The 21097-nt window shown below is 36.3% G+C and overlaps 1 protein-coding gene across 1 annotated transcript in view; it reads left to right on the top strand.

The window, feature by feature from the left end:
• LOC128181547 (cyclic nucleotide-gated channel rod photoreceptor subunit alpha-like) overlaps positions 1–21097 on the top strand; it is a 39351-nt gene that overhangs the window by 3327 nt on the left and 14927 nt on the right. The window contains exon 2 of the mRNA XM_052849987.1: positions 3501–5629. Within this exon, the coding sequence (XP_052705947.1) occupies positions 4273–5629 (1357 nt within the window). The 5' untranslated portion in view covers positions 3501–4272. The remainder of the gene's footprint in view (positions 1–3500; positions 5630–21097) is intronic.

Raw genomic sequence — 21097 nt, forward strand, 5'->3', positions numbered from 1 at the left:
AAAAAAATGTTTAGGGATACTGAATGGTTTATATATTACCTTACAAATGAACTTAAAGTTTTAAAAATAATTGATTAATATATAAAAAAAACCGCATTGACTATCCAGCCCTCCCGAGGAAAGGATTTTTTTTTCCCTCCAAAAGTGTAAAATTGATTTTATGGTCAATAACTATAGCATGATCTCAATTGACAGTTTAAAGAGAGGGAATTTGGTTTAATATACAATCTGTCTTGTGTGAACGGCTCCTAGAAATCCATTTACTTGAACAATGTACACGCCCTCTAGTTATCTCGGGATCCTTTTATTAAACAAGACAAGAAATGCAATTATCAAGATCAAGTCCAATTTTTTGGCATTTTGCCAGCTTCCGTTTCAAAATGCCGGATGACAGTTGCAATTCCAGATTTGCAACGTCATTATTCTAGTTTCTGACTGTCATTTGACGAAACAAGTCGGGGATCCCTGTATCTCAGAGAGAGAGAGAGAGAGAGAGAGAGAGAGAGAGAGAGAGAGAGAGAGAGAGAGAGAGAGAGAGAGAGAGAGAGAGAGAGAGAGAGAGAGAGATGAGTCCACCCCTTAAAAAATTAAAGTCTGGCAATAATCCAAAGGCATAGTATTTATAAACTTGGGTTGGGGTTCCCCCGGGACATTTTCCTTTCGTGTAACCACCAGATAATAGTCTTGTTTTACTAAACGTATTGGCATGGTAATTTTTTATGACATACACCTGGGACTTTCGTTATAGGCAGAGAAAAAAATAATGTACAAATATAAAGATAGTAATTGTGTTTAATGCCTCCATAAAATTCAAACGCGGACCAAGCTGGGTATTAGATGCAGGTTATTGCTTTGCAGAGAGAGAGAGAGAGAGAGAGAGAGAGAGAGAGAGAGAGAGAGAGAGAGAGAGAGAGAGAGAGAGAGAGAGAGATATCAATTTATTAACAATGACGAACTTTTAATCTCATAATCCTCTCTAATAAATTATCATCTACAAATAGTCGCTATCAAATAGCAAATTACCTATTAGGTTTACTACCATGAAAGTATTATATTCCAATACAAAGTGCATTACATATTTTAGATCTTCTTTTATCTCGATCCTCATACCTCCGACGCAGTTTTATCAAGGGAAGTCAGAAACTGCGGAAAATATCAATAAAACATAGCGGTCCTTTAACAGTGTGAGCGGTCCAGTGATAGTGTGAGCGGTCCAGTGATAGTGTGATGATAGTATGAGCGGTCCAGTGATAGTGTGAGCGGTCCAGTGATAGTGTGATGATAGTATGAGCGGTCCAGTGATAGTGTGAGCGGTCCAGTGATAGTGTGAGCGGTGCAGTGATAGTGTGAGCGGTCCAGTGATAGTGTGAGCGGTCCAGTGATAGTGTGAGCGGTCCAGTGATAGTGTGAACGGTCCAGTGATAGTGTGATGATAGTGTGAGCGGTCCAGTGATAGTGTGAGCGGTCCAGTGATAGTGTGAGCGGTCCAGTTATAGTGTGAGCGGTCCAGTGATAGTGTGAACGGTCCAGTGATAGTGTGAGCGGTCCAGTGATAGTGTGAGCGGTCCAGTGATAGTGTAAGCGGTCCAGTGATAGTGTGAGCGGTCCAGTGATAGTGTGAGCGGTCCAGTTATAGTGTGAACGGTCCAGTGATAGTGTGATGATAGTGTGAGCGGTCCAGTGATAGTGTGAGCGGTCCAGTGATAGTGTGAGCAGTCCAGTGATAGTGTGAGCGGTCCAGTGATAGCGTGAGCGGTGCAGTGATAGTGTGAGCGGTGCAGTGATAGTGTGAGCGGTCCAGTGATAGTGTGAGCGGTCCAGTGATAGTGTGAGCAGTCCAGTGATAGTGTGAGCGGTGCAGTGATAGTGTGAGCGGTCCAGTGATAGTGTGAGCGGTGCAGTGATAGTGTGAGCGGTCCAGTGATAGTGTGAGCGGTGCAGTGATAGTGTGAGCGGTCCAGTGATAGTGTGAGCGGTCCAGTGATAGTGTGAGCAGTCCAGTGATAGTGTGAGCGGTCCAGTGATAGCGTGAGCGGTCCAGTAATAGTACGAGCGGTCCAGTGATAGTGTGAGCGGTCCAGTAATAGTACGAGCGGTCCCGTAATACTGCGAGCGGTTCAAAAATAGTGTGAGCAGAACTCTACTATCCTGAGGGCTTATGTACGAGAAATATATCTAGAAGAAGCAACTACAGTGTCCTTAGCGAGAGATGATAAAAAAGCATGCTCTATCTCTCTATATTTTTCGGAGGGGGTCTTCCATATATATATTTTTAAAAATTCTTACAGGTGTTGTATTGATTTGAAATAAAACATCTATCTATGTCGATCTTCAACAAACTTACATGTACGCATTTCTGTCAAAATGACTACCGGTATATCTAAAACATCTCCCACATCTCCCACAACACAAACATATAAATAAAAAAGAATTTTAAAGCAGTTATCTAAACAGCAATGTGCAGTTCGGGTCCACTAAATCAAACGTACTACAGCGGTCTATAGGACTGTGGATGGTTAACACACTAACCATTAGAATTGATTAACAGCTTTGGGTATATCATAATTTTGGTCGTAAACTTTTATTAGGTAAATAAAAATTGCAAAACTTTTTAATTTTATATTTTTCTTTATCTTTATCACAGAGCTAACTATTTTTCTAAATGAGATTAATAATGTAGCCTATAAAAATTACCTCGACATTTAAGCAAATTTAACACAGAATTTTCCTACTGAACACCAGGTGTAGGGTATGGATGTGAAAAATCATTTGCGGTCTTCTTAATTTTTTGTTGTTGGTTTTTTGTTTATATTAAGGTAAATAAGGAAGTTCTAGAATGGGATTGAGCTCAGGATATAGAACAGAGTGATGGCGAACCATCTGTTACCCCGATATATCATTAAATTTGATCGTCTGTATTAAAGTTTCGATTATAATTAGAAATGGCTCCCAGCGATAAAACATATACGGGCGTTAGTTAGTTAAAGTCTGTGTTGCATATGTGGGTAGATTTCTATTAGATATATATCTTCCCTATTCATCTACAAACTTGGGCGTCATTTCGTACATATTGTGAATATTTTGAGTAGGTTGAAAAGATATAATAATTTCATTGTTGTGGATGGCATAGCTGAAGAACAAAAGCCACTCTAATATTGTGTCTCTAATCTATAAATAAGTAATAAATCCGCAAAATTTTCCAAGTAAAGGACATAAGCAAACCACCGTTTTATAGAAGTTAAAACCCATACCGTATAGTGAATTTTAATCCGGAGGGGAAAAAACTGCATAGGTATATATCAATGGGCCGGCTTTCATCGTATATCAAATTTTTGTCGATACTTCAACTCGGCAAACAAGCGTGTGACATCGCTGTTATATTGACAATTAATAGACGTGGTGTGTTCAATCCGCTCGTACAACAATCACCGATCGTTTTACCTCAAGTATATGCACAAACCTCCCATTAATTCTCAATCCTTTAACCTTTTTTTATGCAGAGATACAGAGATACAAACACAGCTACAGAACTTATTGGACTATCGAGTAATAATGACCGGCGCATTGCCGATATGCGATGGTGTTTTGAATGGAGAATTTAGCCTTTCCAGTAAGACTTGCAGGTTTTGTCGATAAAAGAGCGACCGACTTAGTTCAGAAAACACCATATGTTGCCGAGGAAGCGGACACTGAATTTACGTTACTACACGAAGTGTGCAACTTCCCACCGAAGACTCCCTTCAGTTCAACGACAAACTCGCGCGTGTGACAGAATTGCGTGCAAACAAGCTCTTTTACAGGGATTATTCACCATGATCTGATAAAAGAATATGTCTCCAGGCTATTGTGTGCGTTTCAAATACTTCCAAAGCACAGAGTCGTCCGGAAAATTTAGCGCCTTTACCTCAAATGCCAATCCAGGCTGAGACTGGTGAATTCCTCATGGAATTCCTCTAAAATCTGGCCTGTGATTCGGAAATCGGCTGCTGACTTAATTGTCATCGGTGCTGCGGCGCTTATTATTTCCTTATCCAAGTTGACAGTCATCAGAAAACAAAGCTTGCAGCTTAGCCGGGCTGATATATTGTTGTTTTTGTTTTACAACTATCATTCGGGCGAAGAAATAAAAATATTGTCGTCCTTGTTTTAATCAGTGAATTACTCAATACGCTTTGGATGCATCAAATATGATAACTATGCTAAGCAAATAGCGACGGAATGCAAAACAAATAATCAGGAGAAGACACGAACATTTTTTTTCTCGAATTGCAGATGTCTATTACGTTGAATGCACGCAAGCGCGCTAGTGATTCTGGTGTCACCGTGAAATACACACCCTGTGCAAAAACAGATGAGCATACAGACGAGGACAATGTGGAAGAGGAAATAGCCGTCATAAATAAAGAAAAGAAACCGTTACCGAACGATGATTACAAAAACGAAAAGATGGCCAACCAAACAGCAAATGGACCGCGCCATCTTCCCTCCAACTCCGGGGTTTTTAACAATCCTCATTCTAGGTGGAGGATTGTGGGAGATCGAATGAGTTCTTCCAGTTTAACAGGGAGAATCAGTTTATCTTCCCCCGCCTACTCCAACAAAACAGTTGAGCAAAAATCACGGTCTACGTCCAAAAATAGCCTCCTTGATCTGTTCGGTACGCGCATAGACAGAAAGGCGCGATCAAAGAGTTTCGCAGCACGCGGAGATTTGCAACTGTTGAAAAAAGTTCGTTCAGGGGATATAATAACGCCAAGGGAACTGCGCAAACAGCGAAAAAAGGATATCGAAGAGAAGTTCGGCAAAAAGAGTCACCGAACAGACAAATTCGAGACCCTCACGAACTCCACGGACCGGGATGGGTGTAACTGGACCTTTGTGTTTGACCCCTCAGGGCGGCTCGCCTACTGGTGGTCCTCCATCGTCAGTATTGCATTCCTGTACAACTTTTGGGTGATCATTTACCGATTTGCATTCCGAGAAATAAGTAGTGAGAATTTGGCGTTCTGGTTTATTCTGGACTATACGGCTGATTTGCTGTACATTTTGGACGTGGCTTTCCACTTCCGCACGGGTTACCTTGAAGACGGGGTATTACAAACAGACACGACTAAACTCCGTATACATTATACCAATAGCACTATCTTCTACATTGACTGCTTGTGTCTGTTGCCACTGGATTTTCTTTATCTCTCCATTGGATTTTGCTCAATTTTGCGTTGTTTTCGACTTGTTAAAGTTTATAGATTCTGGGCATTTCTAGACCGAACTGAACGACATACTAATTATCCGAACCTTATGAGGACTGCGACGTTAATGCATTATTTGTTGGCTTTATTTCATTGGAATGCGTGTCTGTATTATATCGTTGCAACGAAACTTGACCGAGATTCCAGGACGTGGGAGATACCCAAAGACACGGATGACGTCTTCCGGACGTACCTGCATGGACTCTACTGGAGTACACTAACGCTCACGACGATTGGTAACCTGCCAACGCCAGCAACCAATCAGCAATACGTTTTCATAATATTCGAAATGATGTTTGGTCTCCTGCTGTTTGCCACTGTTTTGGGACATATTGCCAATATCGTTACCAATATTAGTGCAGCCAGGAAGGACTTTCAAGGTATGTGGGACTTCAGTCATGTTCTCCTTTCCTGTACCTGTGCTACAAAGATGACCACCACTTCAACTTTTATCATCCATCATAAATCTAAGGGTATCATTTCCACAACTCCAATTATTATTACATGTACCATTATTACCATCACGATTATTATCTAGAACTCCGAAGAATCTGAGATATTACAATGGGCCTAAGTTCGACTAGCATCATCAACCACAGCCCTTACCATTGTCATGACATCATCATTAATGTCATCATCATCATCATCATCATCATCATCAGCAGCAGCAGCAGCAAACATTATTCATCACCCTGTTCTCGTCGTCATAATAGCATTATCAATATTACAGACATCGTTAACATCCTCGACATCTTGCATTCTTCAACAATGATATCTATACAACCATAAATATCTTCTTACACAAATTATTTTACCACCATATTATCAATTTATCCAAATTCCGGGTACCAATACAGATAAAAACAATATTTTTTATTTCAGGTCGTTTAAGACATTGAAAAAAATACATGGTAATTTAAAATTAAAATCAAAATTTTAATGTTTAGACACTCAAAAGCTACTGCATTAAAACTATTTATCTGCAGCACAAGACTAGAAAAATAGTATGTTCATTCCTTACAGTTTTATAACTGGGAACTCTGGTTTGTGGTAAATCTTGCGCGAGTTTCGAAGAGGTTTGAGGATTCATTATGTGTTCTGTTTGTGACAGTGCTGACTCGATTAGACTGAATCTCAGGATTTGTCAATGTAAAAATGCCATTGTCTGAAAGATTACCTTAAATATGAAAGATTTAAATTAATCAAAAACGAATTTCTGCATGGAATTAGTTAGACGAGTGTTTGTAATACACTGTAACTGCTTTGGTTTTGATGAAATTTTTAGCAGACATTCTCTCTTTGAAATACCATAATTGCTCTGTTGAATTAGTAGTAGATAATTTCTGATTGTAATGTTTTGATATCTTGAAATGTAACTGAATAATTTTCAATTCGCAATGCAGTTTATTTGTTGAAATAATAGCATATAATTTCTGGTTGGTTAAGATGGCGGTGAATGGTTTAGACGGTTTTATGCTGGTTTTCTGGTTGGTTAAGATGGCGGTGAATGGTTTAGACGGTTTTATGCTGGTTTTCTGGTTGGTTAAGATGGCGGTGAATGATTTAGACGGTTTTATGCTGGTTTTCTGGTTGGTTGAAATGGTGTTGAACTGTTTTCTGACGGTTTTATGCTGGGGTTCTGTTAAAATGTTAGCAGATAATTTCTGGTTGGTTGAGATTGGGTTGAAAATTTCATGTCTTGTTATATTGTTGTTGTTATGCTAAAATGTAACCGGATAATTTTCTATTTGTTATGCAGTTGATTTATTGAAATGTTCGCAGATAAATCATGTTTGTTATGCATTTGTTTTATTGAAACGTAAGCAGAAACATTCTGGTTATGATGCTGTTGTTATGCTAAAATGTAACCGGATAATTTTCTATTTGTAATGTAGTTGATTGTTGAAATGTTAGCAGATAATTTCTGGTTGGTTGAGATGGCGGTGGACGGTTTAATGATGCGGTGTGATGCTATCGTCTGGTTAAAGTACGTGAAGTTGTCCGGTATAAGTGTTTATCGTCTGTTGAAATGTAGCGCTTGTACTTGACGCTAGGGTAGGATTCCCACACATCTGACGTAATGTTGGTGCATATATACGCCGGAGTTTGACTTATTGATCAGTTTACTCCATACACTACTTAAAATACATCCGCATTCAGCGACTTCATTTCAGCATTAGTGCTATAGTATTTCTGATCGCGAATCGAAGAAGGCTTCGTAAACAACCCTTATCTAATTATGAAAAAAAAAATGTTTTGATATAGAATAGAGTTCTGAAAAAAACAAGCCAATCTGCTGGAGAGGGCAGACAGAAATTATATTAATATTGAGTTTTAGTTAGATTTTATTTATTGTCACTGGCTTACCAGACATATCAAATTACATTTTAATAGAATGAAATATACACAACTTCAACAGAGAATATCTATAAAATACTGACAATATACATGTACTAGTATTACAAAACTAATGCATTCCAGCTTCACTGAATTAATTTTAAAAGCACTCATAATATTTCAACAAAAGTTTCTTTATATATATTTACCAAACTTCCTAATTCATTGATATTTTCAGTATGTTTATACAACCATGTTCTATACCAATTTATTGTACTCTTAAACATACAGTAGATATATAATAATTACCAGTATTTTTTATCAAAAGAACTTATGAAAAAGAATTGTACTCGTCTTCCAAAGTATATGTTAATCTTCCCTTTCTAGTCGTAGGTATTCTAAAGTAGATATTCTTTTAATATTTTTGTTATAATAGTGTCATCATTGTCTTTTTAAATACATTGACCTTAGAGTTGGTAATGTAGCATGCATTCTCTCTTAGTTGGGGATGGCGTAGGTTTTCGACAGTCAGGTTTTATGGAGTAACAACTAATAATATTTCGGCATAAATTCATCAGGTTTTATGGCCATATGGTTAATTAATGTGATGGTTCACAGCTTCTAAATGGTGCTATATTAGGTCAGGCTGACCGTATTTCCGGCACCTTGGGGGTTCATCCAGTCGATAAGTCTCGTCGGCTTACGGACCTCGTCAAATTGAATTATGAGTTCAGAATTCAGCCCAAACGAGGAAATATACTACAAAATGGATCACTTTAAGGAAGGAATGGAAAAAGAAATGAAATTCTTGACTAAAATCCGCTTTACTAAATGTGTACTACCTAAATTGATAGTCTTTGAGAAGAAAATGATAAAAACAATTTGGTACATACATTGTATCGCTAAGATTTTGATAAATAAAGTCTATAACTTTTTTTTATAAGGGAATATGTGGACGACTTCTCCCTGTCTTGGTTTGATATTTGCCCCCTGTGGCGGGCCGCTATCTAAACGACAGACCTGCAGACGTATACGCACTCAGTTTTAACTGACGACTTTACATCACAAGCTATCTTGATTTTGCCCTGTTGAAGATAAGCCGCGTCTGAAGAGCAAGCATTTCCAATAAAGATCTAAATATAGAACCAATTCCGTTCCTTTTTAGCGACAGCACAGCAAATGTATTTCCGGAATTTATCTTTGGGTGTTTGTGTAATAAGAATGCAAATACGCCAGCACATAAGGGCATCTCCTTCTCTAGGCGATAATGCTGTACATTTAATTTTTCTGGCTTTGCTGTCGTCTTGCCTCGACTTCTGTCCTCGGCGGCTTGCTTGGTTATTGTATGCTAACGATGATGAGGTTTTAATTCATTCCCGCACTCCGAATAGTATGGAATATCGATCCCGAGCTCTCAAAATAAGATAAAGACTAGGGTGAAAGGAATAAACAATATCGATGAAATAGAATGCAATAATAAAACCCTTCTATCTGTGTATTCTGATTATGATCGCTCTTGTTTTGAGGCGGTCATTAGAATTGAGCGGGTTTAACATTCAGATTCCGTATATTGACTCTCAAGAGAATAAAGCTCATTTGAAAACCATTAGAAATATGAAGACTGTTGATTATTAAACCTGAAATACAATATTCATTTATTTAATTTCATCAAGGATTTTTTTCTTCTGCTGATTTTTTTTAATGAGAAAATCTCTCAAAGGAAATGGTAGTGGATTACGGAGTGCGTACGCTATAGAGGAATATAAGGTTTTTAATGCACACAAAAAAAAAAAATAAAAAAAATAAAAAAATACAAAATATAACAAAACAGTATGTAAGTCTCGGTATCGAAGATATTGGCTCAATAAGTCAGCCCTACAGGAGAAAAGAGTGCATCAAGATTTCAAACCATTCTTCACTTCATTTTAATCAAACCAATGGCGTCGATACTTTTCATTAATTCAAATTTGATTTCGGCTTTTTCAGTATTATTTTTTTTAATGCTTCGAAAAACGATTCATGATTGAATTACTTCAATGGACTGTACTTCACTTTCGCACCTTTTTTTGTATGATAAATGTTATCAATGAAAGTTCGTGCAAATAGCTAAGTTTTTAATGTAAATGAACAGACACAAAATGTAGCTGTCATTTGGCATCTACCTGTAGTTTACGTTAAGACAGCGTCCTGATATCAAATTCACTGTGCATCATTAACACAGGGGGGCGTCTTGATCTTTTACAAAGTAAACAGATCAGTATTGAGTGTTAATCGCTATTGACCCGAACCGAGATGACACCGGCAATACACCGGATGGCTGCAACAATGGCGGGCTGCTTCCCGCGATAATCTATAGCTCAAACATCTGTTCCCTAGTCATTTCGTCCCGGTATGGGCATCAAATGTATCACTAACGTCACTTTTCCGATATTTTGAACAATGCCACACCATCAGTCGTAACTCCTACCTATTGTAAGTAAACTAGTACTATTGTACCATCAGCAGACATCGACAAAAACATGTCTGTCATGCGTTGTTACAGTCTCTCTCTCTCTCTCTCTCTCTCCCTCTCTCTCTCTCATATCTTCCCGATTATAAGAAAAAGCGACATATGTACATGTATGTGACACGGTTAACTGTTTAGAAGATTTTTCTAAGTTATAGATCTACATTTGATTTTATAAAAACAACTTCAAAATGTAGATGACTAGTTTACTTTACGTGTTTGTCTTAAAGCTGACTTTGCAATCGAGCTAACTGTAGACTGGTTATGTAACATGGATTGAATGCAATAGAGAATATGATATGATATCTACCTAAGTCCCTTTCCCCTCTCCATAGGCATCAGAACCGGGGGGGGGGGGGGGGCTAGGGGGCTTAGCCCCCCCCCCCCACTTTTTTTGCAAAGTTAGACGTAACCATTAGACACATAGCATAATAGAGGGTTCAGCCCCCCACTTTTTCTCGCAGCAAGCATAATTGATCTGAAATTTACCTTGAAAAGATTGAAATACTGAGAAGTTGGAGTTATAGGTATACCTAGCCCCCCCCCCCCCCACCACCACGGATTAGGAATTTCATGATTTGGGGAAAAAAATTGTGGAAGATAAGAATTATTTTTTTGGTACTATGGTATCCCCCCCCCCCCCCCCCCCCCCCCCCCCCACGGATTAGGATTTTCATGATTTTGGGAATTAGGTTTTGTCAAGATTTTTGAAGATTAGTTTAGCCCCCCACTTTCAATTTGCTTCCGACGCCACTGCTATCCCAAATGTTACCATTACACTTGGTTATAAAATGTGGATGCGTTAAGATAGTTTAGGTCTTGACATTTTCTGGAGAGTTTCGTTACATTACTAAGGGAGTTGAATTCTTGAACCATCGATCTCTCTTTTAGTCGGTTCATACTCTGAAGGCGATTTCCCCACCACTACGGACAATTCCCACAATGATTTCCCAGTCACGCGGCCTAAAGGCATTGGATAATGATTGTATTTTTTACAGTATGTGTTTTGCAAAGTCTCTCTCTCTCTCTTTCTCTCTCTCTCTCCCCATCTCTCTCTCTCTGCCGTATATGATTTTTAAATTACGCTTCAAGAAATGTATATGGAAATGCAAAGATAAGAAATTGTTATGAAATACAATTAGAAATACACGTGGACATGTATAAATACATGTACACTGTATATATATGTATACCGGTAAACGTTTAAAGAATACAGGAAATAGAGATTTTGGCATAGCATTCTGACAATTTACTGTGGAATCATTAGATTTCGTGGTGGCTCAATTTTCGTGGAATTCGTGGTTACCTCTCATCCACGAATTAACATCCTCCACGAATTAATAAATTAGGGTATTAAAGTGATATTTCCTTTGTAGGTTTTAGAGAATACACGAAGTTACGTCCCCATGAACCTGTGAAATTTAAGCAATCCACGAAAATTGCCCCCCCCCCCCCCAATGAAATTTAATGATTCCACAGTAGTCGCCATACAATCAATTAGATACCGTATTCCCAAAACTTGTTGTAATTCTCGTTTCGCCCAATTTACATCTTGTCTGGTGGCCAAAACAATAGAAATAATGTAAATTATCATTTATATGGAGCTCACCAGAGCGTCAGACCTTTTACAGTTTCTTATTTCCTATTAATGCTGAAATGGTAATAGCTTAAGATCGACCCCGCTTCCCTCTCGTGCTGCACACCAGACTCCAACCCTCCGAGGAAATGACTTGCCTAGATGCACAGAACATTCTAACAAAGTGTCTATTGTTAACCCCTTCGGCGCGTTCGATTCGCTTTCTCGAAATACCCCTGCGGGTTTGCTGCAATCTATGGTCACGATTTTCGAAGTTGCCTGTCATCAAGTAAAGCACGCATAGGATTCTGTGGCAAAGTGAATCAGAATTAGCGCCCTGTTGATGACTTGTGTGCCCCTAGATCCTCAAGGAAAAAAAATTGGGGATAAGAATATAGCTGAATTGTTGTGGTGTAATGAAGGTAATTGAGGAATCGAGTCCACGAATGCTCTTTAGACGCGGAAGTTCTGCGGCAACTTTCAGAATTTCTTTTTTCTTTCCTTCGTTCTATATAATTTATATTAAATTAGATTACAGCGATCACTGTATTTCAGATAGAAAAGTAAGAGGTGGGCTTTAATAAAATTGGGAGAATCGGCACCATTAAAAATGGTGTGTTTAATGTGGGATTGAATGTTCGTTCAAAAGAATTTTGATTAAAACCTAAATTAAAACCAGTATAGTTACTGCATGTAAAACTCGAATGTGTACAATGATTGCGGAAACGGATTATTGGTATATATTTTCGACACAAAAAAAATAGAAAACAGATTGAATTTCATGTAACCATGAACTCGAATATAAAGGTAGCACTGTAGAATTAAAAAAAACCTTATTGGTTAAATATTGTATTCTTATAAATGCGGTTCATTTCGTTGTTCGCTCAGTTATCATAAACATGGTGTTAACAGTTATTTAGGGCAAATATTGGGTTAGTCACATTTGTCTTAAGCAATATTGTAACATTTATGCTAATGAGAGAATAAAATTGTCCAAAGCGGTTTACTTACAAAATTTCATTACAATGTATTCTGGTATGTGAGAGAGAGAGAGAGAGAGAGAGAGAGAGAGAGGGGGGTCAACCAATAAAAAAGGCCCTAAAAGCAGATGTCGACTGCCCTCCCTTCTTCCTTCTTTTTCTGAACGTATTGTGCTGAAGGGAAGTGGCGAAAGAATGACGCGCATCAATTGCTAAACAGCTTGCAATAATCCCCGAGGGGACACTGATGTTGATTATATATTGCCCGGGGGATATCGATAATATTCAACTGCGCCATTTTTACTTCACGACAGACTGAAATTGGGTGCTCTTTCGTACGATTTACAAACAGTCTAAATTTAGCTACATGCTCAAGTGTTTGATCAATCTGTATCGCATCTTAAATAATATGCTCATTACTTTTATCCTGAAATATTAACCCTTCGAATCCTCAAACGTATAATTTCCATCCGAAATCACCCCTCCTCCAATAAGCTATAATAAATTAAAACAACAATAAAAGTCTCAGTATTGTTCATCTCAATCGCGTGCACATTTCCTATCACTGATTGATAAGAAGTAGGGATGTGGTGTATATATATATATATAGCAAACATTTGTCAGTATGGAGAATTTGGTAAAATTCCTAAGATTAATTTTATGCCGCTATTTTCCATGCTTGAATTTAGGTAAACAAGTAAGTCCATTAAAGGAATGGGGCTAAATACCTTGCTTTGTTGGTGAAATTAGTCCCAAGAATATTCCAAGTGATATGTTCAAATATAGACCATGAATTTGCATTGTTACAAAATTAAACTCGGTGGAAATTTAGGTAAACGGGGTATTTCTATCCCTAATCAACCCCATAAAAATGGACCATCGATTTGAAAGGATTTTATAAAAGTTATACCATTACACATAAAAACAAGATATCAGACAGCCGGAGACGGGAAAAGATTACGACTAAACATCGAACGCGGTTGACAACGGTACGTGTATTGGAAAATCCGATGAATATTTCTCCCGTGTGTTGTAATTTCGTTGTTTCCTAAAATAATCATCTGGTTCTACAGTCACATATATATCATCTTGATGTCGCTTCTGACAGCAATTTATTTGGACAACCATTTGCAATGCTTGGGTTCTTATGGAATTTTCGACTTCGTAACCCGTTTTTATCCGATCGATCAAATTCCCGGTCGATTTCTGGTTTTTTTTTTTCGCAGCGCGGTCGCCCGCGGAGGAATATGCGTTTTAATTCCAAACGGAGGGTTAATCGTCGTCACTTATCTACTGGAAATAAAATATATTGCATGTTTGCTATTCAGTTCAATGAAATTAGATTGGTACCGCTCCAATCAAGACGTGAGCGCCGGAGCTTTAAATACAGTCAAGTCGCTTTCTGACAAAAAGGGCATTCTTGCACATAAAATGTGCCGGAGGGTATATAATAAAATCTTGGGGTTTCTCGTCCAAGTGGCGGTATTTCAGTACACACATAGAGATCTTTGATAAGTATTTTTTTTTAACTGTAATTTTTGCTTATGCAGAATAAATGTGGTATGGGACTCCATGTTGTGACGTTATGTTTATCGAAATAAACAATACAATGAAGTCTAATCATATAAGTAGTTTCTTTCTCAATATTATCACCTAACAGCGTGGCACAGTGGGTTAGAGGGTTTAGTACGAATCTGTAAGTCATGAGTTCGAATCCCGCTGGGGGTTTTACATTTTCAACCTCTCCAAAAAATTTCAAAAAACTATTTTTTTGGTTAAATAGTGTAAAATTTGAAAATTCTAAACCGGTGAAAGTTTTTTGATTTTAATGTACTTTAATCCACATTAATATCGACAAATGTCCCACACCACCTTAATAAAAAGAAAGAAAACCCGTATAAGTTGTTTTAATAAGATGACAATTTTACTCTATTCCGATTATACGAAGCAAAGGTGAGAAGAAACAACGCAGTTTGGTTTTTAACGTAATAGCTGTCACGATAATTTGGTACATAATTGTATTTATGAGTTCTAAAAACAGAGAGTTTGAGGAGAATGGCTCGAATCGCTCGTCCGGAACCGATTTTTTAATTCGTAGCGTTCCTGATTAATTGTCAATCAATGAACGAGGTATTAGTTTTATTTTAATCAAACTGTTTGTTCATCATTAATATGACAAAATACGGAGCTTTACGAGTATAAAGATCCACACTACTGGCGACCAATCCATTCATTTTAAACACATTTTATTAATTGCTTTTGCCAACGCTCTTGTTTGGTTTGAAAGGTAAATACAGGGGGGTTTGAATAGAACCCATCTTTTGTGTAACCTTTTCGCGATAGTTTACTTAAATTGGAAGGAAGAGAGAGAGGTTGTTGTGAGCGAGCTCGGTTTCTTTTCTAAAATCTATAAAATACTTGAAAATCATATTTATCTATATAATTAAACAAATGCACGTTAAAAGGTAACCAGTGAATTAAGTGAAAGTAGCAAACACAATTATTATTAATTTTCATTATCAGAATTAACACTAACCTTTTTAACATAGGTAATGTTGGTGTTGATCACACATAAACGCACCTAGACATTAAGTGTTCAAAAGCATTCTTCAGTTAAAATTTGATTTTGCATTTTATATAATTTTGCTTTTTAGTGTCAAATTTTGTGAAATCAATCACCTCTTTTACTACATGAACAACAACATCGTTAGTATAAAGTTCACTTCTTTGTAGATGCGCTTCTTCATCTGTATACTTCCGCCGGAAGGGGATTATAAATTCTGAATTTAGCAGTGCATGTTTTTCTTTATTTCCTTGATAACAATATTAAGTATTAAGTAATGATGTTGAGAAATTGATAATGGTTATCATTTGTTTTTATTTTCATAGGATAAACTGCGCTCTATGATTTGTGATTTAATATTATATAAATGTTCAAATATAACTAGAATCTGTTTCGACTGACAGTAATTTTGTAAATAGAAAGGTCCAATCTATTTTTGTATTAATCACAATCTTGTTTTTTAATCTGCTATATTTAAATGTTATTTGTCCATCTAAATCTATCGATAAAATTACAATCTTTGTGTAGAATGATATGCAAAGACCTTTTACAATTATTCATAACACAAGACAGGGCGTTGTAAGGTTTAAGGATGTTGTTTACTCAGGGTTTGAGTTCTCAAATTCGGATTGTTAGAAAGTTCAATGTCATAAGTAATATTTTTTCTAAACATGGAAAGTTAATTAAATGAATTAGTATTGACATAACATTCAATATTTTTTACTATATTATGGAATTAAACGAAATTGGGCTTATAGCAAAAAAGTGGAAATTCTGACTAAATTTTCACTGAAATAATTTTGATATTACAAAAATATCAAAGTTAAGATTGCATTTGTAAGTTAACATAATTTTGCATATTTTCTGTTGGTTTTAACTCACTTTTTCATTAAGATAAACGTATGGCACACGCTACAAAAATATTGAAAAATGCTTAAAAACGATAGAAGTCACCATATCTCAATACCCGGTATTTTGACCATTGATCCATATAAATTTTATGCAAACAAAATAAGGTCAATATAAATAGTTTAATATTATAAATGTTTATGTGTTATCATCACCCATTTTTGTTAAATTGAATCAAAAGAGGGTACAGATTTGAAAACTGATAGAGGAAATTCGGATCGGAATATCTATAAAAATTGTCAATGAAAACTTAATGCTTTGTATCTATTTAGTGCCACTGTCTTTCATAAACTCTATTTTATTTTTTAGCAATTTGTATTTTTTTCACAATTAAGAAAATCTTAGTCATAGTGTACATTTTTTAAGGGAATTTACATAAATTTTCAAAAAATATTCAATGGCCATTTACTCCAAAAGTAGGCCATTGACCTACTTTTTTGAACGTGAAAAATAACACTACAATACAAGGTCTATAACACGCAATAGATGGTTTTTCATTCTCATCAAGGGACTTTTTTTTATTTTGAATTAAGGTGTAAGGTGTTTTTATTTCACATTAAATCAACTAAAAGTCTGTAAATACGTTTGGGAATATAAAAGGTTTTGATTTTCACATCATGCCTTATGCAGTATAAGATTAGTCCCTTTAACAAAAGATGATATCCCGCGCAAGTGCGGGAATTAACACTTTACACATAAATGACACAATGCTAAAATGTTGAGCCATAATATAAATATTTTTTTCATTTCGTTTGTACTGTGTCTGAATTGTTTCTCAGTTGCTGTTTTAACCTATTCTTTAAAATCAAAAAAAAAACCCAACAACTTCAAGGCTGAATATTTAGATAAGCGACCAGGGATAAAAAAAATCTTAACTGAATTAAATGATGTATATACATGTACGTGACCTGAACTCTTCTCGATGCAGCTGAGTAGAAATTATAACAATTATAACTTTTTAAAACCACTGAATGCGTATATAGGACGTCGTATCTCTATAAATTTTGTTCTTTAGGTCAAGTTTTACTATAATTTTTATCACTGCCACAAATGAGAATTTCAGATTAAAGACCGTTTAAAAACCCCATTTGCCCCCCCCCCCCCCCCCCACTAACTTCCCCGTTTAATGCATGCATCATATCATAGACATCATTTTATCATCATTTTATAGACTTTGAACAAAATCTGTTCATTGTTTACAAATTAATGGTTTACTACCAATCTGTCGTGGTACAAAAATGATAAAAGTGTATGAAATTAAAAAATATCAGTGTTTGCATACCTATTTGCAAATTTTAAATGAAAGTTGTCATATCCAAAGTATCTGACCGATGGTTAACTCGCCCTTTACTTTCCACATGATGTAAAATTAGTCAAACCGCGTTCCTAGGCGCACCAATCTGGAAAATTCTTACCATCAAAATTGTAATCGCATTAATTTGTTCCATTTTATTATGTCACATCCAAGGCATAGCTATCTGCATACGATGCCTACACTTTTTACCATGACGTTAATTAGTCAAACCGCGTTCTTTGTTACCTCGTTCTGGAATGTGCTATTCCACTCTCGCGAGAGATCGCGCTTCGCTAGCTTCTATCTATCAAACTTAAATCACGCATTCAAGAAACGAATTGCCTTATTTCTTTTCTTCAACATTTGTCAAATCTTAACTTCTATATGTAATCTATAAGTAAGTTCCTAGTAAATACATTCACTGGTTACGTAATCATTAAATATCATTTCATTTCAAGTATATATTTTGATGCTAACTCCAACTGATTCGGATCCGCCAAAGCGTGTACACCATCTTTCTCTCATTTTTGCTATTTCGGGCTTGTTTATCGAAAATGAAAGTAGGTTTTTGATTAATTTCACAAAAATTACTTATGAGTCAAAATTCACTCATAGCATACGGACATCATCTCACACGTGTTGAAATAATAAAGGTGTAAGCAGTTACTCTGGTGTAGGCGTTTCGTAGTTTATTAGCAAAATGTGTAAATTTATAAGGATAGATAGATGCATGAAAAGCCCCCCCCCTCCCCCCCCCCCCCCCCCCAAAAAGAAAAAATTGAAAAGAAAAGGACAGAGCCAATGCCACACCAACGCTTATAGCCTAGAGCTTGCATATGTGATCATGATTAACTAACTTGAAGGACATTGGTACTTTTTCCAAAATAAAAACCCGTTATCTACAGTGTTCATTTCACTGTAAAGGTTCAACAATGGCTTTTTAATCAAGTATAAATCTAGGAATAAGTGATTGCATGTGTCGGCGAATTCATTTTATCTGTCCTCTTTCTGTCTATCTGAATTGTCCTTCTACTATTTCTTGTGGTACCAAATATCAATTGATGTACGATAAGCTCTTTGTGTTTTGACGTGGGCATCCTTAGACGTTGGCGTTACGATATCTTTCATGGCACTATATTTCTTCTTCTCCGCGTTATCGTCAATCCGGGGTGTTGTAATATGCATTCTGGGAGACGATGGCGGGTTTTGATTGGCGTGATGATGAGTTTCGCACTGTGAGTGTATTGTCTATTTCTGTCACAAAAATAAATCTTGCATTGTTAATCCGGAAGGACAATACATCTGCGACTTCCAAAATATATAGAGATTTATTATCAAAGTCTCGCAATGTTCGAGATATTTTTCAGAGGCTACCAAATTTTTCACAATTTCAAAAAAAGAACATAAAAGTATTCCTTGGTTTGACATATATAATATATATATATTTTTTTTGGCAAAGGCAACGAAAGATTCCATCATTGCATTGAAAATCGATAAAATAATATGGTAATGGAATCGTTTAAAGTACAGATTAGTTTGCATGTCTTGTCCAGCAACAACGGTATAATGTTAAAAGTTAACTGTTAACAGTTTTTAACCTCAAAGATATCGGACGCGCGTTCATAATGGGATTGGGTTTTGTAAAAAATACTTACGACTATTTTTAGACACTAAGTAATACATGTATACCCGTCTATATGACGTTAAATGTTATTATTGTAACGATAACATGAAAATTCATAATCCTTACAGCAGGATTAATCTCAAATCAAATCCTACAAAATGATTCGGCAACTGTAGATAAAGGTCTAGTGACAGTAAAGAGGTCTGACAGACGGACGGTTCAAAAGGAAATAAAAATGAAATGCCCGAATCTTTCACAAAAATTTACAATAAGTATAAGAAAGAAACTCTTAATGTAAAATCAGATGCTAACCCAGGTACACTTTTATTTGATCTTCACACTTTTCTTGGCTATCAGTGTAACTTGTCTTCTACTAGCATCTGTCTACAGACCTTTCAGTATTAAAGGGTACTCCATACAGTCCTCGGTTAGACGAACCGATAGGAAAGCCAATGCATAATGCTGAATAATGCAAGTTTCATTAAATTCCTTATTGATGTCTTTTCCATTTTTATTTACGCAGATGCTGTAATATTTGGAATTTATGACTCGTAAGGTCTTAGTATACTAACTTATCATTTTAAATTATTTGACAAGAACTGTTCAATTCTAAAAATTAATACCTTCATGTACAACCCTCACATAAGGACATGCAGTTTTCATGCAGAGTACCGCTAGTATCGAGAAAGGACAGATGGTAAACAAGATATCTCGTATACAAATAATATTGTTAAACCGAAAGCGATTTATCTATGGTATTAAAACGACCACTGGAAAGCAAGCAAGTGATGCGATGGTATATGTGACCAAAACAACCAAACTGGCTTATTAATTTCTTGGTACAGGCAAACGACGATAGAATTAATAACCGACAATAGAATTAATACCAGGTATTTCTACACGTCAACTGACATTGGGTTCCATTGAATTCCCTTCTCAAAAAACGGTCTTGCAGGAATTTATTTGATCCGAATTCGTTCGGTATTGCAGACCAGTTGAGTCGAATAACTACGCCCTTGGCCGTGGCGTTTCCAGCCAAGATTGAATGAATTAAAGGGAAAAAAAAGACGTTCAGTACAGAACGCGACTCCTACGTAAAAGAGTTAGAAAACAACATTGATTAGATTAAGTATTATCTATTTATGTAACATGTGTTATCTGGGACGGGTTATTTCGAGAGTTGCCCTACAGTGGTATATCTATATAGAAAAAGTGTACTCGGTCATATAAACATTATTTAAAGAACATTTGATGTGAAGAATCTAGCTAGACTCACTGGGTGCTGAAAGATTTAATTTTCTTTTCATTAAAGTATATTTTCAATTATTTCTGGTTGAATACTGAAGTGGTCTGATTTCAATGATTTCAAGAAGTGAGATTTTTGATCAAACGATGTAGTACTGTTGCACTAGCTCGGCTTCTCTAGTTTCTTGTACTTAGGTTTTCTGTGCACTCAATTTCAATATTAACCATTCACAAAATGGATGCATACTTTGCAAGTTAAGCAGGAACTATGTCCTTGTCAGGTATACATTTAGTCATGATTAAAAAGTCCCCCCTAAAAAAAATGTATGATAACCAAACTTTTTTTTATTATGTAGAAAACAATAAGCACACAAACTATTGATATTTATTTTCAATGGAACGGGTAGTTTTTTTATCCTGCAAAAACCCATATATAAGCAATTAATCGAGAGAAAGAAAATCACAAAGAAAATTAGACAGAATTCACAAATCTGGCTATCCAACTGTTTAGCTTCAGGATACACATTGTGATTGAAAAAAAACCAATTCCCATATGGTATAAAAGAAAGGTAATTATTTTCTCGTTTGTGGATGTACTTCCTTTTGAATCATAATGACAATGCCCTATGCCTTCTTCTTAGTTTAAGGGAAAAACCAGGACAATCTTATCATTTTTAGTATGAGGTGAACGCGTGACTAATTAACAAAAAAATCTATAATTGCGACTGTGCTTGAAACGAGGAAAGAATAGATATCCACATTATCTTGAATTATTACTAGCATCACACCATCATCATTATAACGACGAGAAGAT

This window comes from Crassostrea angulata, chromosome 4 (assembly GCF_025612915.1).
Source record: "Crassostrea angulata isolate pt1a10 chromosome 4, ASM2561291v2, whole genome shotgun sequence".
NCBI lineage: Eukaryota > Metazoa > Mollusca > Bivalvia > Ostreida > Ostreidae > Magallana > Magallana angulata.